The sequence below is a fragment of the Sander lucioperca genome, chromosome 5 (genome assembly GCF_008315115.2).
Source record: "Sander lucioperca isolate FBNREF2018 chromosome 5, SLUC_FBN_1.2, whole genome shotgun sequence".
Lineage (NCBI taxonomy): Eukaryota > Metazoa > Chordata > Actinopteri > Perciformes > Percidae > Sander > Sander lucioperca.
The window spans coordinates 24,574,763-24,598,280 of NC_050177.1; the positions used below are offsets into that span (position 1 = coordinate 24,574,763).

Below are 23,518 nucleotides of genomic sequence, written 5' to 3' on the forward strand. Positions count from 1 at the left end.
CACTGATGGAATGACAGACTGACTGGAAAGAAGAGCCAAATTTCTGCAGACGGCTAACCAGAGCTGGTACCACACACACGAAGGGAGACATAAATCCTGGACATCCGTTTATGCAGCAGGCAAAGAGAACAAACTGGCAACTGACTCCAGCCCGAGTCGTTGTCTTATTATTGTGCAATATACTACTGAAGCTATTTGTTTAAAGAATACACAGACTTCTTTTTAGGTGCTGGACATAAAAATCGAAGAATGTTTACAACACATCTTAAGGACTTACTGCCAATAAAAAATGTTTAGCCATGGTACCGGCATGGCCCAAGGGATGTCAGTCACTCAATCCACCACTGTGGTCCAGACTGAAATATCTCAACAACTGTTGGATGGATTGTCATGACATTTTGTACAGACATTTATGTCCCTGTCAGGATGAATTGTAATAACTTAGGTGATCCCATGACTTTCACCTAGCGCCACCATCAGGTCAAAATTACAATGTGTCCAATACTTTAGTTTATGACTAAATAGCTGCAAAACTAACAGTATTCCCATCAGCCTTAGCTGTACTTTGTGTTTAGTGCCAATTAGCAAAATGTTAACATGCTAAACTAAGATGGCCAACATGATAAACATCATACTTGCTAAACATCATCATGTTAGCATTATCATTGCAAGCATCATGTTAGCATGCTGATGGTAGCCTCACAGAAATGCTTTCATGGCTGGGGACTATTAGTCTTGTTCTTGGATAAATGACTTAAATGATTAATCAAAATCGTTTGTCAATCGTCTGTCAATCAACAAATCTAATCTACTAATAGTTACACCGCCAAATGCTGTTTATTAAAAGTAGATCATGAAGTCTGCTTTACGGCTAGAAACCAACATTTAAATTTCTTTGTCATTTCACATTTTTTGTTGTCAAAAAAATTACACATAACTATCTAGTTGTCTAATTCCCCAATTGTCTAAATGTCCACACTGGATGTCCAGCCCTCACACTACCAGCCGATTGTTTGTCTGTCTGTTGGTGAGCCACAGACACTACAAAGTGATAATTAACACCTGTCACAGAGGACATCCAGTCGAGTTTTACAGCGTGCCCACACACGCACATGCCCGGCCCACCATGAGATGATTGACTGGCCACCTCACAACCACAAAGGATCAGCCCACACCAATATGTTCACATTCACACACAGATGTTCAGGCTCGCTGCAGTGACACCATGTCAGCATTCATCTGCATAACACAGACAATAACAAGTGATTTCCTCACTGAGCAGACGTGGTACCGGTTTCATAAAACACAAACAAAGAGGGAGGAGAGTGTCTCTGTCCTGACAGATGAACAGCATACCTCAAATACAAGTCTCACAATAACTGTCAGCTCTTACATTCTTTGGGAGCTCATTGTTTTGTTTTGACGGACATTTGTATCAATTGAGAAGAATTCAAAAATAAATTAATCTAAATATATAAAATGACAAGCTGCCATGTCTTTGTAAAAAAGACGAGAACCAACTTAAGATAAATCGTGAAATGCTAGTCTGGTTGTTTTTTTTACTAAAATAAATAAGACTGGGGAAAACGCCCCGGACAGCAAAAGAGGCAAAAGTAATTTGACAAGACTAAATACTGCTTAGCTGGCATTACAACTGCACATTTGATAGGCTTTTATGGAGTCTTGCTCTCATGATGGCTTTCATTTTTTTCATTGTATTGTTTCTCCAAAAAGGCCTATGTGTTGGTAATAACACGTGTCATCTATCAGATTAGCACAAACATTGTTGATTTACTTAATTTTCACACAAAAGTCAAATTTCACCGAAGATGAAATGAGATTTTGCCGAAGAACAGTAGGTCATTGCAGCTGTGGGTGAAGGTGTTTATTTAGCTACATACGCCATCTCCCTTAAATCATTACATGTCATTTACATTACATGTCATTTAGCTGACGCTTTTATCCAAAGTGCTTTCAACCCTGAAGGTGCAAACTCCAGACAACAAGTAGTAAGTGCAAGTACATTAGCTTTAAATAAGCAAAACTACAAAAAGCCATATGAAACTGCAGCTTCAAGAAAGATATATACTTTTTTTTTTTTTATGTTTATCCAAGGTGTAGTCGGAAGAGATGTGTTTTTAGCCTTTGGCGGAAGATGCGTAGTCTTTCGGCCATCCTGATGTCAATGGGGAGCTCATTCCACCATTTAGGAGCCAGGACAACAAACGGACGGGATTTCCAGTCCAAACGGAGATTGGGGAAATGTCATCATAGTGGATTACAGCTTTTTTTTGTATCAAGGATGAATTCAAACTATAACTAATGACAAGGTATTCATTTTTGTATACGTTTGGTATTTAACATAACACAAAATGTGACTCAATTCATTCTTCTCCAAATAAAACTGACTACTGGAGAAATACTGATGACTGTGATCGCTGGTTATAGTAATAAACTGCAGACACTAACTTGCAACAGCAGGTAAAGCACAGGGGGAAGTAATAACATTAACAATGTTTTTCACGGCAGACATGTTGACCTGTCATAGTAGGAAAAGCACAGGTACATTCAAAACTATTAATGATGGCTGCATTCCACTTAGGAGAGGCCCTGGTGTTGTGCATGCTGACTCACTGAAACAGCTTACTGGGACACTTGATGGAATGGAGCCATCGTTAAGGTTATTAATTTCAGCTGTGCTTTTCCTACTATGACAAGTCAAAACGTCTGCTGTGAAAAAGGTCCATAAGGCAGGACCCTGACACACCTGGATTACATGCAGCCTTTATTAATTAGTTACACCTGTGCTTTACCTGCTTTAACGCTGTCAAAATGTCTAACTGTTGACATATTCACAAAATTAAAAACACCTCTGTGATTTAACCATCCACCCAATCCAGGTTTTTGTCACAGGTTTAAATATCCACCTCATCGACATTTTTCGTTTATGAGGGCTTTATTAGTTAAAAATGAATGTAGTTCAAGTTTCTTTCCCACAGCAGCAGCAATCATGAGCTCACAGTTTGACATCAACACCACAAATCCCACCAGACATATTCTTCCTTTGTTCTCCTGCCGGAACTTCACATCATGACTTCTCAGCAGTATCTCACTCACTCACTCACACACATACTCTCTCTCTCACACTCACACTCTCTCTCTCACACACACACACACACACACTCTCTCTCTCACACACACACTCTCTCTCACACACACACACACTCTCTCTCTCACACACTCACACTCTCTCTCTCACACACACACACACTCTCTCTCTCTCACACTCACACTCTCTCTCTCTCTCTCACACACACACACTCTCTCTCTCTCACACACACACACACTCTCTCTCTCACACACACACACACTCTCTCTCTCTCTCTCACACTCTCTCTCTCTCTCACACTCTCTCTCTCTCTCACACTCTCTCACTGCGTTTACAATATAGCACTAAATTACATAACATTGATATAGAGTTTGGTTGACATGAGTTTATGATACCAGCGCTCCCTTCTTGACTTTGTGCACAAGGGCATGTTAAAACAGGAATGACATAATACACTATCCCCATAGTTTGGACATTTCCGTCACTGAAATGTTCTTAGTGATTTATAAGGGGCTGGGAGAAACAGGCGGAAGCAATGCAACAAACACGTTTCTTCCATTTCAGTCAATACAAACCATGCAAAATCATAATCAATCATGCACAATTTAAGGGAGCTGGTTGGATTACATTTCAGTGGAATTGTACCTGGTACGATTTAATGTGAGAAATAAAATTGACTGATTGAAAATCCAAGATGAGGCAGTCCTAAATTATGTGGACAGGGACTATACAGTGTATGTGCATAATAAAATAAGAAGCCCACAGGGTAATACAGCTGCTGTGTGACCATGGCCACCTCCCATTTGTTATTTTTTAACTGATAATGGTGAGAGATTTGAGATCAGGGATGGACAATAAGATGCACTGCAGCAGAGTACTTTGAAAAACTACACACACACACACACACACACACACCGTCAGGTACTTACACAGGTCGTCCAGCGAGGCTGGTGTGCACGTGCTGCTGGAAGTCTGGATATTTGGAGGCCAGGTAAGCAAAGTCTGGCGGTTTGTCTTTGTAACGGTTACGGGGATGCATGGACTTATTCAGAGCCATGATCAGAGCACTGCTTTTAGAGGAGGGAAAAGAGACATGAGCATGAACCCGGGTGAACTTACAGCAAGGCACAAACTAAATATAAAGACCATATCATATATGATAGGACTGAGTGAACCTTGTTTTGGAGCTTACATTGACTTTGAACCCGCTAACAGGGTGAACATGTGGTGATAGTTCGCTATTTATTTATTTGCAAATGGCATTGTTGACTAACCTTACTGTCATTAGTCATCTATATAATGCTATGCTACTCAACGTGTGCGGTTGGTACTGACGGGTTAAAGCAAGAAACCATTTGTGACATGCTGCCCTGGAGGACATCTGTGTAACGTTACAATGTATTGTACAACTGCACCATGCCTGGGAACTTTAAGCTCTGTACTGGTGTTAATGGTGCACTCAAGCTACGTTTAAACTGTTTCTTAAACTAACTTCGTTGGACTTAAATGTGGGGAACTAAAAACTAACGGAAACTAAATCACGTTAACGAATTCGAGGAGCTAACGTTAGTTTGGAGCAGTAACGTTACGCTAACATTTTAAGCTAATATGTAACAAGTATTTGTGCCTGCCTACCTTTTATTGTAGTATTGTCCGTGGTAATATGAAGCCTGTTATTATTATTGTCCGACTGTTGATGACTTTATTGAACTAAACAACTGTATAGGAAAAGCTCACACAACTCACGTTGTCCAAACGTTGTTCACTTTCTGTAACTCTCTTCCTGGATGTCTGCGACGTCACCTCTCTACGGCGAAGCGTGTTGACGTCATACAAAAACTATTCCCATGTTTCAGTTGTCGAAATAGTTTGTATCACATATTTGTGAAAATATGCAAATAAAGTTGAAGACAAAAAAACAGTTTTAAGTTTGTCAACTGGACTTTTGGGGGGAAATCACTTACACATCTCTTTTACAAATGTAATTGTACTGTTTTTTCAACATGATGAACAATATTTAAAACTGTCGTTGACGTTTCCTAAAGAATACCCATGTTAATTATTTCCCTTCAAAACCCTAAATTTCTTAATTTAATAATTCTTAACGTATATTACAATTCCACCTTTTAAAGTAAATCTGCCTTTTTTTTCTTTTTTTCTATCTTTTTCCTTTTTGTTTCATTGTATTACCAAGCTTTGATTGTACTTCCATTTTACATTTATATTTTCATGATGAATGCAGAATGTAAATATCTTCTGAGCCATTAAGTTTTGGGGAAAATACAATGAAATAATCTGATATGGCAACCCTAAATCATATTTTTATTAACCCCACTTCAAATGAACTAAAACTAACTGGTGTGAAATTCAAAATGTAGCTCAATTTTGTCCCAATATACTATTGTTTATAATAGACTTCACCTTCAGTATAACTATCAGCTCCAAACAAATAAGCAGGACAAGACAGATGCAGATTTTCTTCTTTTATTATATTGCAAACAATAATGACATCCAGGTATATTGTTAACAGTTTGCTGAGTGAAGAGTGAGACCTTAGTGGCGAAAACATCATGAGCTCTCCTGGAGGAGCTTGTTGTGCAGTCTGAAGCTCTCAGTTGTGGTTAACAAGCAGGTTACAGAGGACAGGTGGACTTGAAGCCTGAGGAAACGACCTACAGACAGTCAAAACGTGTCTGTCAGTCCATTCACACACAACACCAGAGCAGAACAGGGATTGCTTGGGACCTGCGAATGGCAAAAAGGGGATTTTCTTCATCACTTGCCTACAACACAACAGCTGTGTTGTAGCTTTTCCCACCGTTTCTTACAAAAAAAAACAGAACACACATCGTCCTGACCTTTTGATTAACCACCTTCCTTGAGTAAAACCAAGGAAGGGAATTACGTTTCTAATTTACATTGTATGGTCTGGCATGTCATAGCGTGATCCTGAGGAGACAAGCGTCATTATCAACAACAAAAGGAGGCTGATTTCTCAAGCTAAACCAGATTGTACTTACAAATGTCTCCATTTTTGGCTTCAGCTAGAACATTTAACACATTGGCATCTTCATTAGACATGCCAAATTGTACTACAAAATTAGCTGATTCTCCACCCAGTCTTTGCCTCAGAAGTTAGGACAGAGAAAACAGCTTGTAGAAAAATAAGACCTTTGTAAAGGGGCACAAACCAAAGGGAGACATGAGTTATATTCCCTGAAATAGAGGGTTTCTCCTTTGGGACATCCTAGTCTGCCACAATCCCATTGCATTTACAGAAAGAGGTAAACCTCCTTCAAATAGCATCACACACAACAAAACCAGCCTTTCTACAACCAATGAATAGAGCTGTCTGAACTCAAGTCAGCCGACCAAGGACACAGCAATGTAAGAGGAATAGTTGGATATTTTGAAAAATATGCTTATTTGCTTTCTTGCCGAGAGTTAGGTTTGACGGAAAAATTGTCACATTGTACAATAAATATGTAGCTGTAGCCAGCAGCCACTTAGCTTAGCATAAAGCGGATACGGCTATCCTGACCATAGACATATATATGCGGCGTCTATGTCTATGATCCTGAATCTGTCTTATGGAATGGAGCAGTTGCCAGGCAACCAATGAGACTCCAGCAGGTTCCAGGGAATTTTTTTAATTCACAATTTTCTAAAAAGAATACCCATGTTCACCATTTCCGGTATTTATGCTACGCTAACTGGCATCATATTTACAATACTAGAGTGGTATTGATATTCTTAATGCTCAGCAAGAGAGCAAATAAGCGTATCTAATCAAACTACTTTAGGTACACAAGGACAGTTTCTTTCACCTCACTATTCAAACCAATTGGCCTGTGATTGGATCCAGCATAAGCTTTTAAAATAATATTGTTCCGACAGCTCTGCCTCTGGCGCAGGTTTACATGCAGCAGTGCTACATCAACAGGTCACATTAGGCTCAAAGTAGCCACTAGCAGGAGCTTGAGCAGCAGATCGCCACATCCAGTACACACATATGAATATGTGGCAAAGAAGCAAAGATAAGATCAGTTAAGCAGTGGAACTCTTTATTAGCCAAGAACTGCATTGGAATGAAAAAGGCTAATCAGAAATTATGGGTTTATGCATTTATCATCATTAAATTTTAAGGTTGTCTTTGATCATCGTTAAACGACCAAAGATTTAGTGAAAACAGGGATGTGCAAGATTAATGAATCACCTTGTCAGCTATAGTTAGAAGCAAGATGTTTCATTTATTTTGTCCTCCAAGGGAAGCGGAATGGTCGTTTCTACAGCATGGACTGGTTTACAGTTTTTCTTTCAGTTACAGCTCCACAAAGATCAAAAGCTGAACATTAGAGGAAAGCCACTCAGAAGACGTTTGCATACGTGTGAGGTGGTCTGTGGGGTTTGACTGTAGAGATCCTCGCTGCTCAGGCTTTTAGCATTCTCCTCCATATCTAATCCAGGAGCTGCCACTGCCTCTTTTTACAGTGAGGAGCTCTTTACAACAAAAAACACCCTAGCCACCTCAGCATCAGACCCCTCTATACAGAAAAAAAAACAGCATCCACACATCACATAGCATGTCTGCTGCTAGCATTTCCTCACTAATTCTAAATTCCCATCCAGTTCATCCTTTAGTGCGATAAAAAAAATTGCCAAATCTCTTAACAAGCTAAATTTACATTTCATATTTTCACAGAAAAGTTTTTTTTTTTTTTTTTTTACTCAAAACCATTTTTATTATGCAGAACATATATTTCACCCCTTAGAAATTAGAGATCTTTGCACATCCCAGATAACAAACCCAGGGGGCTCACTTTGACTCATCATCATCATGCCTTTATGGTTACTCTTTAGTGGGTTTATTTTACACAAGGCTTCCGTTTGTAGCCTTAAGAGGCGCCATGGGACAACTGAGCATCTTTTGATTTTACATAATTCCTATTGTACACTACACCCTGCCAAGACTGACTGGTCAGGGCACTAGAAGTGGACAGAGGCTTCAGTTCAACAAAAGTCTTGCATGCAAGGTCACAGGAAATCATCTCCTAAAGGGAGATACACCCAAGGTCTTTATCAAGTGCTAGAGATTAATCAGGTGTAATCCCTGAACCCTGCTCAGGTGATACTGTGACCCAGGGCGCTCACTGACAGCAGAAGCCAAACAATCTTGCTCTCTACGTTGGGCTTCTCGTGAAGAACTCAGTGCAGTTATTCACAAAGCCACTTGTTATTCTTTGCTGCAGATTCATTAAATTGGATAATTCATCTAAAGCCTAGCAGTGGTTCATGTGCCACCATGACAAGAGTACAAAGCTGTTTTTAAGCCCCCAAGGTCCAAGGACAACAGTTTGAAACATTCGTATATACAGCCATTAAAATATTACCTAGTTTCACATAAAGAGAAATGGTATGCACACTTGAGAAGTGATGTTATAAAGCTACAGATTATTTCAATAACAAAGCCCCACAGACAATCGTATCTTAGCGCATCATATATGCTTTTCCAGCGTTATCTCTGAAAGTTTCACCAAGCTAGGCACCAACAGACTACGACAGTGAAGGAGAAAAAAAAAAAAAAAAAAAAATCCTAAATAAAAAAATAGACAAAAATAAATCTTAGACATAAAGACACTGTCATTTCTTAAATTATCGGTTTTTAGTGCCCTACATTTTACACCCAGTCAAAAACATCTGCCTTCGGTTGGTCGGTAAGGCTGCGTGACAGACGGCCAGCCCCGTGGTAAACCTATGGTACTTCTAGATGTTACGTAAATTTACAGTATACAATTTTGGATTACCATGCAAGAATACTTTTTTTGTGTAACATTTAATAGCTCGATCTACATCCAGGAATAATTTACATAGAAGGACAATAGTTATTGGACCAGAGAGAGCAATGGGTAAATAACCATGGTGGTAAGTGCAGCCGGAGGAGACGGTGTGCAGATGAGGTTTAGGTTAAGTGAGACGGGAAGGTGGGATGAAAGGGGAGGTGGAATGGCAGGAGGGGAGGTGGGATCCAGAGGAGCGCCTGGGTAATTGGAGGTGGTGGTGGTGGTCCAATCCTCCAAGGTCCAAATCAGCGGCACTCCCACACTTTTACTGTCTGATCTACACTCCCAGTAACCACGTAGGGAGCAGCCTTGTGGAAATCTGTGAAGAAAACAAAAAGATCATCAGGACAAAACAAAAGTGAGGAAAACCTATGTCAATGAATACAAGCGGCCTAAATTCAGATTCAAAAGCAGTGATATCTGAGTGACTAACAGTGGGGCTAACCCATGGACAAGTTCCAGTTTGGCACCAACAGTCTTAAGCCTGGTTCACACGGGACGATTTTAAAATTGTCGGCCGATTTTCCAATCCTGAGAGACTCCACACACGGCGATAAAAAAAAATCACGGGTCTAACAGTTTTGGTCGTACAGTGTGTGGTGCGCAGCACACGGCAAAATCAACACATCAACACGAACCGATTTGACTCCCGAGCATTCCCAGGTCAGACGGGAAATCTCGCAAAATCCCTCGAGATCAAACGTGACTTCAGAGTAAACAATCATGGCGGACGAAGAGGATGCAGTGGCGATAGTTTGTAGTTTGTTTTTAACCGAAAAAAAAACAAAAACGTTATCACAGGTCGACGAGTTGGTCCTCCATCTCCGACGTCCACCCATGGATGTATTAAGAGAACTGGATACAGTGTTCGGCGGGAAGCCCCGTACGTTCCAATGAGAGTGCTCAAAAGCGCATAAAGCAAACATGGAGCTCGGCTCTTCCGCATTGTTGGCCCATAACGCTGGTTGGCTCACGATGGGCCTGTGCACTAGCAACAATTTGTTTGCGTTGTCGTAGCAACCGGTACCAACATGCGCGTTCATGAGCTTCTCTGTCGTGTCTCTTACAAGTGGCGAACTCATGAACTCGCCGTTTTCATTGTCTAAAATATTCACTAACGTTAAACATTGTTTTCGTTGTTCCCGATCGTTTACATGCTTAGCTAAATAAACGATAGATGTATTTAGCTAGACAACCAAGGAGATTTAATAATTATGTTGTGCTACTAGCTAGCTACCTACTAACTAGCGCTAGCTAGCTGTTAGCCTGCAGTTTCGTGAACAGAGCTCATCCATGGCTTCAGCTCTCATACACGTTACAAGCTTTACAGCATACAGCCCTCGGATGTATCATAAGAGAGAACCGGGCGATGTAATCACTATGTCTGTAGTAACGTTATGTAGGCATATAGCTAGTTATGTATAGATCTTAATACAGCCATGCTAGCTACTCCTGATGTTAGCAACTAGCTAGCTAGCCGATAGCCCGCCAGTTTGGGAAACGCTAATGACGTTACATCCACGTAGCTAACAGGCTTTACAGCAGCTACATACATACATCCCTGGGATGTATCATGACTTCATAAGATAATACCATGGACGTATTAATAGAACACATGGTGAATTACAACCATTAGCTATATCCATTATTACAGCTAGCTACAGGAGCTAGGGAGAACAGTCATGTGAGCGGGCGGGCGCAGTCCCGCGGCTCTGTTCGCATCCACTATGCGCGTTCATCATGCCAAATTTAATAATTCTGGATTCGCTTATAGTTAATGTTAAAAATGTTAAAAACGTAACGTTTTAAACAAGGACCCTTTCAGTGTTCGGGTTGGTAAGTTGATATACCCAGAAACAAATTATCCGCTGAAATATAGACGTTTCTTTCGCCATGCAAAGTCTATGTGAAAAGTCTTTCTGGGCCATGGGGTGCAGTACCACCGTTATCCGCTAAGCCCATGGTGGCTTTTAGACTCGGCGCTCTTCCTGGGGGCTTGCGTCCACCGGACTTTCTGGTGCGCCATGCCGCCGGCTGTTTTGATTTTGTTTCCCGGTGCTTTCCTCGCCGCCTCGTCACCTCGCTTTCTGATTGGCTACACGCCACAGTCCACAGGCTGCGTGCTCGTTTGTCCCCGGGGGACATCACACACGAGGAGAAATCGGGCCAAAATAATCCAACACGTTGGATATCCCCAATTTGAAATCGGAGCGGTCCCAGCGTCCTTCCAAGCAGACGAGAGCAGTCTTAACACACCACACACGGCAGGAATATCTGATCAGATTATTTTACGATAATCGGAGCATCCTTAAGGCTAAAATCGGCCTAATTATCCTGCCGTGTGAACCAGGCTTCAGTCTGTCGACAACGTATGCCGTGTTTCCACTGTATCGCACGGCTCTGCTCGACTCACTTTTTTTGCTACGAGTACTTTTCTCTCGTTGTTTTCCACTGCGGATAGTACCTCCTCAGTGTAGGTGCGATCGCCATAGCGACGCAGCGTGAAACTGCCATGATATCATCTTCAACTTGACACTTGCTGAATCCTTTCATCGGCAACCAAACAGAGGAACGCCTCACTTTTTAAATTGTGCATAGAGTACGGCGTAGTTTTGCGGGCTGCTATTTAAAAAAAAATCTAGGTCGAGTGAATAAACAAAATTGTGGTAGCTATTGATGGTAGCTTGGCTATTTAATAATTGTGGGTTTGTGCAGGATGTTGGCACAAAGCCACCGTGTTGTGTGGCTTTGCTTCTGTTAAAAGTTGTAATTGTAATAAAAAAAATCAATAAAAAACATTGTTAAAAAAAAAAAAAACAAGGGTAGACATATACATGTGTTGTTCCTTGTGACAGGTCTGCAGATTTGGAACAAACGGAATTTATGGCCCGCTATTCTTCAAATGGGTCAAAATATATATGGGTAGGTGGCCGGGTTGGCTTGGTGGTTAGAGCAGGCGCACATATACTGAGAGGTTTATGCCTCGACGCAGAGGTCCAGGGTTCAAGTCCGACCTGTGAGGATTTCCTGCATGTCTTCCCCCCCTCTCTCTCTCTCCCCCCTTTCTCACCTAGCTGTCCTATCAAATGAAGGCAGAAAAGCCCAAATATAATCTAAAAAAATAAATACAAAATATGTGTGTGTGTGTGTGTGTGTGTGTGTGTGTGCGCGTGTGTGTGTGTGTGTGTGTGTGTGTGTGTGTGTGTGTGTGTGAAAAACAGCATTATTATCTGAAAAGTATCCTGGTTCTAGACCTTACTGCCTACAACTCAGATTTTTTAGTAGTCATTGACGGCTGCAGTCAGTTTGAGAATAATTGATCAGTCAGAGCTTTGTAGGCGTGATTAAGAATGGGGATATTGTCTTCCAGTGCTAGAGCTGGAGAAAAAGCTGCAGTCATTAAAAATAATTACAAAAAAATTGTGTGGATGAGATCCCTGCAGCTACACAGGTGCGAGTCAATTTATTGGGGATGTCTGCCTGGCCAAGACGATAATAATATTGCAGCATTCCTGGTTTGAGCCCTTGAAAGTGATTGGTTAATGAATAATAAAGTGAAATAGCAATTCAGTCTGATTATCAGTCTCTATATTTGAAAAGCATGATGCTAACACCTTTGGGGAAAAGCACTTAGTATTGTGTTGTGCGTGCAGACAGGACAATACTTTTTAGAAAATGGGGGAAATAATATTTTTCCCCAATGATTTCAAACAAAGGTGCTTTGTCTTTTCCACACCACTCCAGAATTCTTAACATCAATAGCTCACAGCGATATCCTCTTTGGTTGAAGTAGGATTTAAGAGGACTGGGTTTCAAACGGCTTGCCAAGGAAAAGTTGGCTGAAGAGCTCCTCAAGAGAGTTACCGAGCCTTGATCTGCTGAAAAGCTGCATATACGAGGAGGGGGAGGTGGGAAAATCCTACAGCGCTTGTCTCCCGCTTAAAGCCCAGCTGCCAGCAACCCTCAGGATGCTCAACACATGCCGGTGGAGACACTGGGCTTCTTTACAATTACTCAACCTTTGGCTAAAGCAGATATTTGTGAAACCAGCTCCACTGTCCAGTGAACGTGGAATAAAGAGGTTCCTGCTGCACTTTTAGGAGACTAACTGGTCAAACAATAACAAACGTGAAGCTATTTTTTTTAGCTTACCCAGAGAGGTAACAAAGTGTTCGTGGGCACACAGGGTTTTCATGCAGCGCTTGTTCTTGTAGTCCCAGATCCTTAAGGTCTTATCATCTGCACAGGTCACAATGAACTTGCCTCCAGGGTGGAAAAGGATACCACGCACCCAGTTGTCATGGCCAACCTGTGAGACAAACACATACTGCTAGACACCAATTCATCGCACTCATAATGCAAAATGTTCTCATTCTAAAAATGTCACCCAAATATTAAAATATACATACAAATAAAAAATACAAAAATGTTTAGTCTAAGATGGTCCTCACCAGTGTCATAAGGCACATGCCAATGCTAACATCCCACATCTTGATGGTTTTGTCTCTGGAGCCAGACAGCAGGAAGGGGCCTGCCTTACCACTCTTCTTGGTCTGGTTAAGAACAAAGGGGAGAAATGTAATACAAATAATGGTGCAAAACTAATACTAAGTAGAATCAAATACTACGAATTATTTTGAATAATATCATCAATTCCTGTTTTACTAGATTAAAAAATCCACTCCGTCAACATGGGGAAAGGGAGATTAGCTTGAATAAATTCATTAACTGCAACATTTACCACCAAGTACTGTTCACACAAAAATGTTTGAAAGCTGTGTCAGGCATACTGGAACTAACAGTCATTACAAGCCTGATAGTTTTAACTGCATCGGTGGAGATTGTGTTCAAACAGGCTGGCAGGTGCATCTAAACAATAACTGGAGAATCAGTGAAGCTGCATTTCACTGCTTCGGTCTGTTAAAATGTTTAAGGATGTAGTAATGTCTGGTAATGTTACTGTGGCGTTAATAAAGTTGAAGTTTTAAAACGAAGAAGGAAAACAGAAATCAGGCAATCACTGTACCAGAACATACAGAAAAGCAGAACATCCCAAATAAATACCTGGGGGTATTTTGTGTGCATGTTTCACTTGAGTTAAGAATCAAAAACACTAAAACAATTAGCTTCTGTACAAGCGGAACAGTGTTTCCCACTGCACACAGGTTAGACTGGGACAACTGCTACAAGCAAATATTGTTTTAATCTGACATGGCTACAATTGGACGCACTTGAGATCACAAGGCATGAGGCGGGAGTCTGGGCTGACTCTAGGCTATGCTGATATTCAGATTATCACAGATTATGCAAGCATACTCTTCATTTCCAGCCAGTCTGTTCACATGGCTGTCAGTCTGAGCAGTGACCTATGAGACTCACTGAAATGGCTACGCATGTAGAGAAGGAACACATTCTGCATCATGTGATAGTGTCAAAAAAACATTACATGACCATGCATTTACCAGTTAGGTCTGCTTTTACTCAAGGATGCACATCAGCTCCATCACCACACTTTGTGTTTGATGGTTGTACAATTGCTCAGTCGGTTGACCAGTAAGTCATCATCTCATGCGGGCCAGCGTCTGGAAAAATTGTTTCTTTGTCCCACCAAATGTTCATCAGTGAACGGCAAGTTAGCACACCTAAAAATGATGTGCTACTGTTCCACTGCTTTCATGATGAATCAAACTGGATCACCTGAGTATTGGTCTGAAATTGTTACATTGAACTCTGTAGTGTAACTTTGTCTGAGTGTAGCCCTCAAGTCTGCAAATGTTTCAGGAAAACAGAAAGAGGTCTGAGCGGTCTTTTACCTCGGAGCCTGTGGCCTCTTGGATGGTGGGGTGGGCGCTCTCTGGTGCCCAGGAGATGCACTCCACCACATGTTCGTGCTCCCGCAGCTCAGCCTTGCAGTCTTTGGAGGCCACGACCCACACGCGCACTGTTTGGTCGTTGGAGCAGCTGGCAATCAGTGTGCCGTCCTGGTTGGGCCGCACCATACGGACCCACTCCCTGTGGCCTGTGAAGGTCTTCACACAGTAGCTGATGCACAGAAAACAGTAAAAGAGTTATCATGTTGTCAGAGTGGATTTGATCAACCAAACAGAATATAATGCGAAAAAACCACAGTGGTCTATGGAGGGTGCGTACCCAGTTGCCACCTCCCACATTTTTATGGTTTTGTCCCTTGAGGCAGAAACGATGTGATCTCCATTGGGCATGATGGCTACAGACGAAACATTGTGGTCGTGTCCTGGAAAACAGAAAAGACAAAAACAAGATCTTAGTAAGAGCCAAAAAACATTATAAAACTTTCTGAACACAAATCAACATTTGAAGCTTGTGTAAAATGTAATCTATTTTTCCTTCTTTACTATAAACAGAGGAATCATACTCGAATTCAGCAGTCATTTTCTTTTTTTCTTTTCTTTTTTTTTTTACACACCTTTAGCCACCAAGAGCACCAAAAAATGATAGGTTTGGTTGTAATTAGCCAATTAAATTAGCTGGGGCTTACTTTGTTCCACAGAGAATAAGAGATGCCTAATTACATAGACGCTGGGCCATATTTAAGCTGCTAAACAGTCGAAGACAACAGTAAGTGTTCTCTAAAAGGCCAGCTTAACAGTATGTGTGTGTCTGTGCATCAGGCTCCAATAATGGGTGGCAATAATGGGTAAAACACAGAAAAGTGCTAACGGTGCTGAAGAGGATAATTAAACTGCTGTCCAAATCGGCACTAATCTACTTCACCAGTTGGCCTCATGTTTTTTTTTTTTAGGATGTAAAAAAAGGAGTGAAGAAAAAAAAGGAGGTAAGGTTGAGTAGATGAATTAAAAGTGAATGGAGATGTGAGTAAAAATAAGGACAGATGGAGGGAAACTCGAACAAAACTAGACGGTGGGTTCAGTTTAATAGAAGGTTTTAGACAACGATGTGCGCAGATTTCCTGCACAGTGTGAACGCAGCTTGTCTGTTAGAGGAAGTGTGCCAGTAGCATACACCCTCCTTTACAACAAAAATGATTGGCAGCCAGTGAAATCTGTTGCTCACTTGTACAAAATGCAGGATTTACAACTCCAGCATAAATGAATGAATGCCAAAGCGCTTCGTGTCTGTTCGCTAAGTAGGCTTATTTATTTCACTGATATTCATTCATGTCTGTTTCACAGTCAGACATTAATGGGCACTTCTAGCAGAGTTATGAAGAGGAGAACAAAAGGCTTCATATTGTTTGGGCTGCTGCTGGCTTGTTGGTGGGGGGGCCTTCTCACAATTACAACAAGGAAAAAAAAAAATCCTCACAATCAGCAGGGCCTGAGGGCACATGTAGACTGCTGCACGGGGGAGGGGGGGGGGGAGGGGGTGTATGCTTAAGGAGAAGACAGTGAAGATATGACCAATGGTGTCATAGATTCTTAGATAAGAAAAAAATGATGTAGATACTAGGCTTATTAAAAAAACTCAAACCAATTCTTTACAATTTAAATATCTATTTATGTATTCAAGTGCCTGTAGTAGTATGCTGTGGTGGGGAGTAGACATGATGGCTAAAACAGTCCGTTTGTCAGAGCTGGTTGTGAATCTCAGCATAGGGTGCTGTAACCTGGAGCAGATTGAGGCTCATCAGCAGCATCAAATGTGATAACGAACAGCATCTGCACCACCTGAGCCCTGCGTACAGTCACAAGCTACATTTATGATGCAATGACGTGGAAACCCTAACAGAGCTTGTTCACATCGGCAACACAAATGGTAGCAGCTGTGATGCATCGCTCCAAATTACTGCCAATGCTCATCGAAAAAGTGGTCATACCAAGCATTTTTTTATCTAACCAAGTTTTATCTTATTACCATGCATGGTCCTGATGCACTCAAAGCCTTGGAAATCCCACAGCTTGATAGTCATGTCTGCAGAGCAGGATGCTAGCAGTTTTCCGGTTTGGTCAAAAGAGATGTCCTGCACCGAATCTGTGTGGCCCTTCAGTGTGCGTTCAAAGTCTCCTGTCTCGTAGTCCCACACCTGGAGAAGAGAACATATTCAAACATTAGCTTTAGAGAAACCTTTGTATAAGAGAACATACATATTTTATTAGTCTGTATATTACTGAGAAACACATGTATGCTCTTCATTTAAAACTGAATCCCTTTCCAAGCCCCAGTAAAGCCCCCAAATGTCACTTTATCTGTGGCCCCATGTCACCTCGTTTCTCAGCTGGACAGTCCAGCACCCAAAACAAGCTGAGAGAGAGAACCAAGCTGTCCAGAGCAGTCATTACAATCCCACAAAAAAGATATGCTGATGGCAGAACGCCTAAAATTACCATACTGCAATGACATTCACCTTAAGAGCTCAGATAGGCCTCAGTTTGCAGACACCACACACTCTTTGTATATTGAATTACAGAGTCTGTGAAGCATAGCTGTTGCCATTGGCAGAGATGCATGTGCCAGGATGCTGATTAGGGTTACAGTTAGGTCTGATAAAAACAGAGAGGTAGTTTATTGTGCGGAGTATGACACTGCCAGTTGGAGTACAGACAGAATATAGAGTATATAGAGTGTACAATAGTAAGCCTAATTTTCTAGCCTGAGAAAGAGGTTACATTTCTAGATTTCGAAGCAGACAGACGGTTTGTCACTGAGGGATAAACCCTCATTGGTTCCTCTCTTGGGGTAGGGGATTTTGGGTAGACGGTGACAGGAGACCCCTCCTCCCCCACAGACAGTGCAGATGGCTGCAAGGTACAAAGTGCAGAGGGGGGGTTATCCTGGAGAAGATCAATGCAGTTAATATGTTTGGAGGTACACCAGGTTTACACACAAAACAGTATTTAGCAGCAGCATCTAAAGCATGCATAATCCATTAACTACCTGTAACTCAATGCCGTGTCAAAACCGGTTCCAACGGACACTCCTCCGGGACATTATTAAAGCCAAAAACCTGCCCTTTTTCATGATAATTAATAGTAATTTCTTTCAGGGAAAATGCCCTGGCTCTTTGTCATTCAAATCCCAACAATAATACAAATACTTTATTTGATATGCCATTTATGAGGTAAGCAATAAGTAAGCTGACACCCAAGCTCTTTGCCCTCGTTTAAATTAACCTAGCCTCTGGTTGAAATGTCTAAGTGAGCACAGTGCTACGCCCGGGACTTGCTGATTTACATACTATGAAAGGTTAGAGTTGAACTCAAGGTAACATCTTGCCATGCAAAGATCTGCCACGTTAGCAGAGGAGAGAGGATGAGATAAAAGAAGGGGAGGATGAGGACCAGAGAATCACTAAACTAAAGCAGTAAGGTACAATGCCAGCAGAGGAATAGGAAAATATATAATATAAATAGGAAAAGAAATGGTGAAAGGGAAAATGGTTCGACTATAGAAAACAAAACATGTGACACCTAACACCCTTCATGAATAAGGGTAAAGGCAGGCAGCCTCTAGCTTTGTTCCAGACCTCTGACTCGCTGCCCGCATCTCAGATATTTTCAGGCATTAAGAAAGTCAACGGTCTTTCTCTGCATAGCTTGCTAGCTAGATAGCTACATGCATTCATGAGCTACATCAAGTAGCCACAAAAATGCTGGCATGAGAATGATGCATCTGTACAGGTTGTACAGGTTAAGTAAGAAATAACAACTCAAACTCTTTCTTGGCCTGGGCCAGTAACTTCCTGGAGTCTCTGCTGGTTGCCTGGCAACCGATTCCAGCCAAGAAATAGTCACATAACCCCTTAATTAGTGAGCTTTGGAGATGGTGGTAGGTGGACCTTAGGACACAGCCAGGTTAGACGTTTCCTCCGGTTTCCAGTCTTTATGCTAAGCCAAAAAGTGTATTTCTCAATGTCTAACTACTGCTTTAAGTTCACTGCTCTAGGACAATAAACCGGCCAACATGAGCACTGTCAAGCTGAATGAAAGAAACAAAATGGCAGTTCAGTCTTATTATCAGGCTAGGCAGCCTCACTGGCATGAGGTGAAAAGCTGATGAGCCTCTCAGTCAGTGACAGAGTGTAAAGAGCACAAGGTCTACTCCTCAGTTAAAAATTTAACAGCTGTTCAAGAGGAGAAAAGTAGGACACAGGGAGAGTCAGGCCAGGGCCCAAAGAGACGAGGCAGCCAGGAAAAGAGGTGCAAGAAAGCGGGGCGGAATTTTAAATTTGGGCCAAGGCCTGACTCCTCCTGTGGGATGGATGGCTCTGACAGCGGGTAGTGATGGTGGGGCAGCTGATGCTTTAAGTGAAAGATAAATGAGGCAGGATGCTGGGAGGCGGGGTTGTAGTGGGAGCGAGGGGTGGGATTGAAAAAAAGGAGGAAGATGCCAAAACGGAGTGAGGAATACATGCTGTGTGGGTGTAGCTGAGGAGATGAACATGTCTCTCATTGTCTCATGAATAAAATATACAGAACAAACAGCTCAACAGAGTATTGCCATCACCAGGGTACTCAAACCAGACTACCAGATGTTTTACAGAGACTTACCATCAACATCTATATTGCCACCATGTAAGATTTGGCTTAATGAATAACCTTAACTCAGCTCTGCGACACATGACTGAATCTGTGACCTCAGTTTGACATCAATACTGTTGTCTTATCATCATCCATGTCAGACAACATTCTGACATTATTTTGCTTCACTACAAATAAAAAAAAAAACAAAAGGAATAAAAAACTAGAAGGGCACGCCGAGAGTGCAGACCTCCACCAAGGCATCTCACAATGTTAATGCAGTGTGAATCTTCCAAATTAGGAACTAGTTTTTCTGACATATTCCGACACCACATAAATGCAGGACAAATGCCCTATCAAGCAAAGTTAAAAGTGAAAAATAATCTGTGTATCTGACCCGTAACTCTGATCCGCTCCAAAATTGAATGGGTTATACCTTGACCCGTACAACACCCTTCCACCAAGTTTTATGAATATGGGCCAGTACTTTTTTCGTAAATCCTGCTGACAGTCAGACTAACAAAGCCAAAAATGTAACCTCCTTGGCAGAGGAAATAAATCTGTTTATTATGATGCTTCACTTGAGCAATTACATGTCCAAAGTGAATAATGTCCCAAAAACCCAAGATGTCAGATAAGCATGGCAGCTGCATTTCATCCCTGGAAAACTGAAATGTTTCAAGGTCATCATAAGAATTATGAAGGTATTACCCCCGTTTCTATAACCTACTGTGGCCTTAGAAACCTTGATGTGCACTAAGAGCTGTAAAGTACATGGTTATGGAGACTTTATTAGCTGTTTCACTGATTTGCACACCTTCAGCTCATTCAGCTCCAAAGACAATAAACTAAATCAGTGAAATCACCTGATGGAGCTTTTATTTGGAAAACCAGCAGATTCTCAGCTCTCTGCAGGACATGGTTTGAAAACCCTGAAAAACTGTTGAAACGTAATTTCAAATAATAATTTAAAAAAAAAGATTACAGATATTAGTTCAACAGCCCCATTTGAAGGCAAGCTCTGCAACAAATCCATTGTCAGACCATCACTCCCATCATCCGGCAGCACTGACCTTTATCGTTGCGTCCTCAGAAGCAGACACCATAACACTGAAGACTGGGTGGAAGATCACGCGGGTGACTGGACTGCGGTGGCCACTTAGCGCGTACCTTTCTGGTGGGCGAGGGATCCATTCTTTGGGGTCGCGTTTCTGACTTACGGGCCCACCCAGGGTGATCTCCTCCTTTGCTTCGTTCAATTTGGATTCAAGCTCCATCACCTGCAAGAAGTGTACAGGTACCATTTAACAGTGTATACGCAGAAAGTTCGGTATATAGAAATATGCACTGTGTGTGTGTGTGTGTGTGTGTGTGTGTGTGTGTGTATGTGTATGTGTGTGTGTATGTGTATGTGTATATATATATATATATATATATATATATATATATATATATATATATATATATATATATATATAAGGGCTGTCAGCATTAACGTGTTAATCGTGATGTGATTTAGGGTCGAGCATAACACGTTCATTTTTTTTTTAAATGTTATTACTTGCATGCCGCCATTTATTAATTTATTTTCACTTCACTCGGCTTTGCGTCGTGCCTAACAGGCTACTATTTTGCCGTACTTCCTCGTAACACATCCTGCTGCTGCAGGAATAGCAACGCGGATTCCGGTGCCTCATTCTGGTGCCACTGATATGCCTGCACTTCTCTCGGATGCTCTGAAACAGACGTTACAGGCAACAGAAACATTGCTGCACGTGACGCTAGTTAACACTATACTCAACAGCAGCTAACGTTAGCCTACCGCTAGCTAGTAGCTGGATTAAACACGGTTACAATGCTGACAGCTACCGCTAAACGGTGTAAAGTTTGACTGTTTTACTGTAGAGGATTCCTGTGTGTATGTATATATATATATATATATATATATATATATATATATATATAAGTATGTATAGATAATTACACAAGGGAGGGAATATATAAAACAAAGGTTGTTAAATTAGAGTGTGTTTTTATATAGTATAAGTAATATAAGTATTATATAAATATTTCTCTCTTTTCTTTCTTTCTTTCTTTCTTTCTTTCTTTCTGTGTTAACAGATTTAGTAGTAAGGCCATGTACCATTCAAAGGAATACAATCCTCACAAGCATTCTTTGAGGAGAAAACCCTCCACAAACCTTCTTTTGTAATCTGATGACTGAGGTCCATTTCTTTTCCAAAAGTCCAGCGTACTTCTTATCCAATTCTTCATTCTGTGGAGAAAAGAGGGGGCAGAAAAAAAAAAAAAGATATCAGGCAAACATGTGAAGAAAGCCAATCAAAGTTGTGGGCTCAGCATAATCGTTGAGGCCTGTGGGAGGGGGGCCAGCTGGGGTGGCATGTTGAGGTCTTTGGCTATAGTAAGAAAGAACAGGGAATTATTTACACACCGCTCACAGGCTAATACTGACTGCCAGACACCGCCAAACTACTGTAGAACGCACAAACACATACATACTACACACACATAAACACACATCCTAGTCCTAATCCTTCTCACACAAGCTAATCTCCTGCAGACAAGAAAGGCTTAGGCAGCTTACAGCCACACACCGGTACTGGAAGCAGCAGTGGAAGTTAACTTGTGGCAGACTTGGCAGACAGAAGCCTGATTCCACCTGCAGGCTAATACGAGCTGGCCACTAGCTTTTACATAACGGACTCTGTGGCACATACAGGCAGTTTCTTACTGCCAAGAAACAAACAATGCGGTGGCATTTTTTCTCTGGCGCTACATACAAACTAAAAATAAATTTGGGGCTGCAACTAATGATTATTGTCCAATTAACCTGCTGTTTATTTTCTCAATTAACTGACCAATCGCTTGGTCTACAAAATGTCAGAAAATAGTGTAAAATGCTCCCAGACCGAGAGCCTAAGGTGATGTCCTCAATTTACTTGCTTTGTCCAAGCAACAATAACATATCCAATGATTTAATTTACTATCATATAAGAAAGCATCAAATATAACACAATATAATCAAATTAACTATCACACACAAAAGGACTTTCGTCTTTCCTTTAAGTAAAATACAAACACTGGACAACAAAGAAAAGAAGAAGTGAAGCTTTGTTATTCTATACATCCAATACAACAGTTTTGGTACCACTGTGTGTACAATGCCTTGAGGCCATTACTAACTATCAAAGCATCAAAAACCCACATTGACAGACAGCCACGAGTGTCAGTGAGGGAGAAAATGAGCGTTGCGCTTCAATTTCACAGCTAGCTCCTCAAGCCTCGGCTGGAAACAAAAGCCGACCTAGAGACATCAGAGAGTTCCAGGCACCACCGATGCGTATATTTAACACTTCTCAATGACAGGATGTGAGTGCTCAGACTAACATGAGGTATATATAGGGACAAAGACTGAGCCACAGCGCAGAAATAGAGGAGAAAGAAAACAGAGAGGGAACCCAGTTTGGACAAGTCTGCCATCATCTAATCTGCCATCTGCCTGGACACTCTGCCCATTACACCAACACACACAAAGACAGACACATGAAAAGTGCCAGACTTCACTGCAGCCTGCCAATCTGTTGAGAGTGGAAAGTAACCATGCATGTGTGTTTGTATATGCATGCAGATACGTACATTTTCTTTTATAACGGTAAATAAAAATGCATGAGCCTCATTTATTATTCCTACTATTAAAACCAGAACATGCCTAACGTAGCATTAATCTTACACTGCTCAACTCAAGTAGCCACAAAAGGCTAAGGTAAAGAACATTCAATTTCTAAACAAAATCTAACCACATTTAACAAACATAGGAAATGCCTTACAACGTGGCCTCAGGAAAATGGTGCTAAAATCACTTGATTGTTTAGCATGATGCTGCCAAGGTGTGTGTGTGGCTGAGCACTAATACCCAACAGGGTGCACCTATCCCTGTCCCTCCGTGCCATTCATCTATTATTTAGCCTGCTTCCACCGGGCCACCACAGAGAAACGTCTGGAAGAAAAATGAATAAAGACACAGAGGAGCAGGGGGGTGGGTTGTCATGTGAACACAAGGTGAAAAAAAGATACTTTTGCCGTGTTTTCAC

The 23,518-nt window shown here is 41.4% G+C and overlaps 2 protein-coding genes across 6 annotated transcripts in view; both read right to left on the reverse strand.

Annotated features, from left to right (window-relative positions):
* The window catches only part of mettl16 (methyltransferase like 16), a 26,561-nt gene extending 21,602 nt beyond the window's left edge, over positions 1-4,959 (reverse strand). The window contains exons 1-2 of one of the 3 annotated variants that reach the window (XM_031297330.2): positions 4,856-4,959; positions 4,039-4,176 (exon numbers count right to left, since the gene is read on the reverse strand). In XM_031297330.2, coding sequence (XP_031153190.1) covers positions 4,039-4,166 — 128 coding nt within the window. In that variant the 5' untranslated portion in view covers positions 4,167-4,176; positions 4,856-4,959. Of the gene's footprint in view, positions 1-4,038; positions 4,180-4,744 lie in introns of all 3 variants that reach the window. The other 2 variants (XM_031297328.2, XM_031297329.2) reach the window with 2 other exon arrangements.
* Positions 4,960-5,577: 618 nt separating this feature from the next.
* LOC116048315 (lissencephaly-1 homolog) overlaps positions 5,578-23,518 on the reverse strand; it is a 48,149-nt gene continuing 30,208 nt past the window's right edge. For all 3 annotated transcript variants that reach the window (XM_031297331.2, XM_036001217.1, XM_031297332.2), the window contains 8 exons: positions 21,607-21,681; positions 20,480-20,686; positions 16,804-16,972; positions 15,100-15,202; positions 14,763-14,991; positions 13,401-13,502; positions 13,102-13,258; positions 5,578-9,268 (listed from right to left, as the gene is read on the reverse strand). In XM_031297331.2, coding sequence (XP_031153191.1) covers positions 9,195-9,268; positions 13,102-13,258; positions 13,401-13,502; positions 14,763-14,991; positions 15,100-15,202; positions 16,804-16,972; positions 20,480-20,686; positions 21,607-21,681 — 1,116 coding nt within the window. In that variant the 3' untranslated portion in view covers positions 5,578-9,194. The remainder of the gene's footprint in view (positions 9,269-13,101; positions 13,259-13,400; positions 13,503-14,762; positions 14,992-15,099; positions 15,203-16,803; positions 16,973-20,479; positions 20,687-21,606; positions 21,682-23,518) is intronic.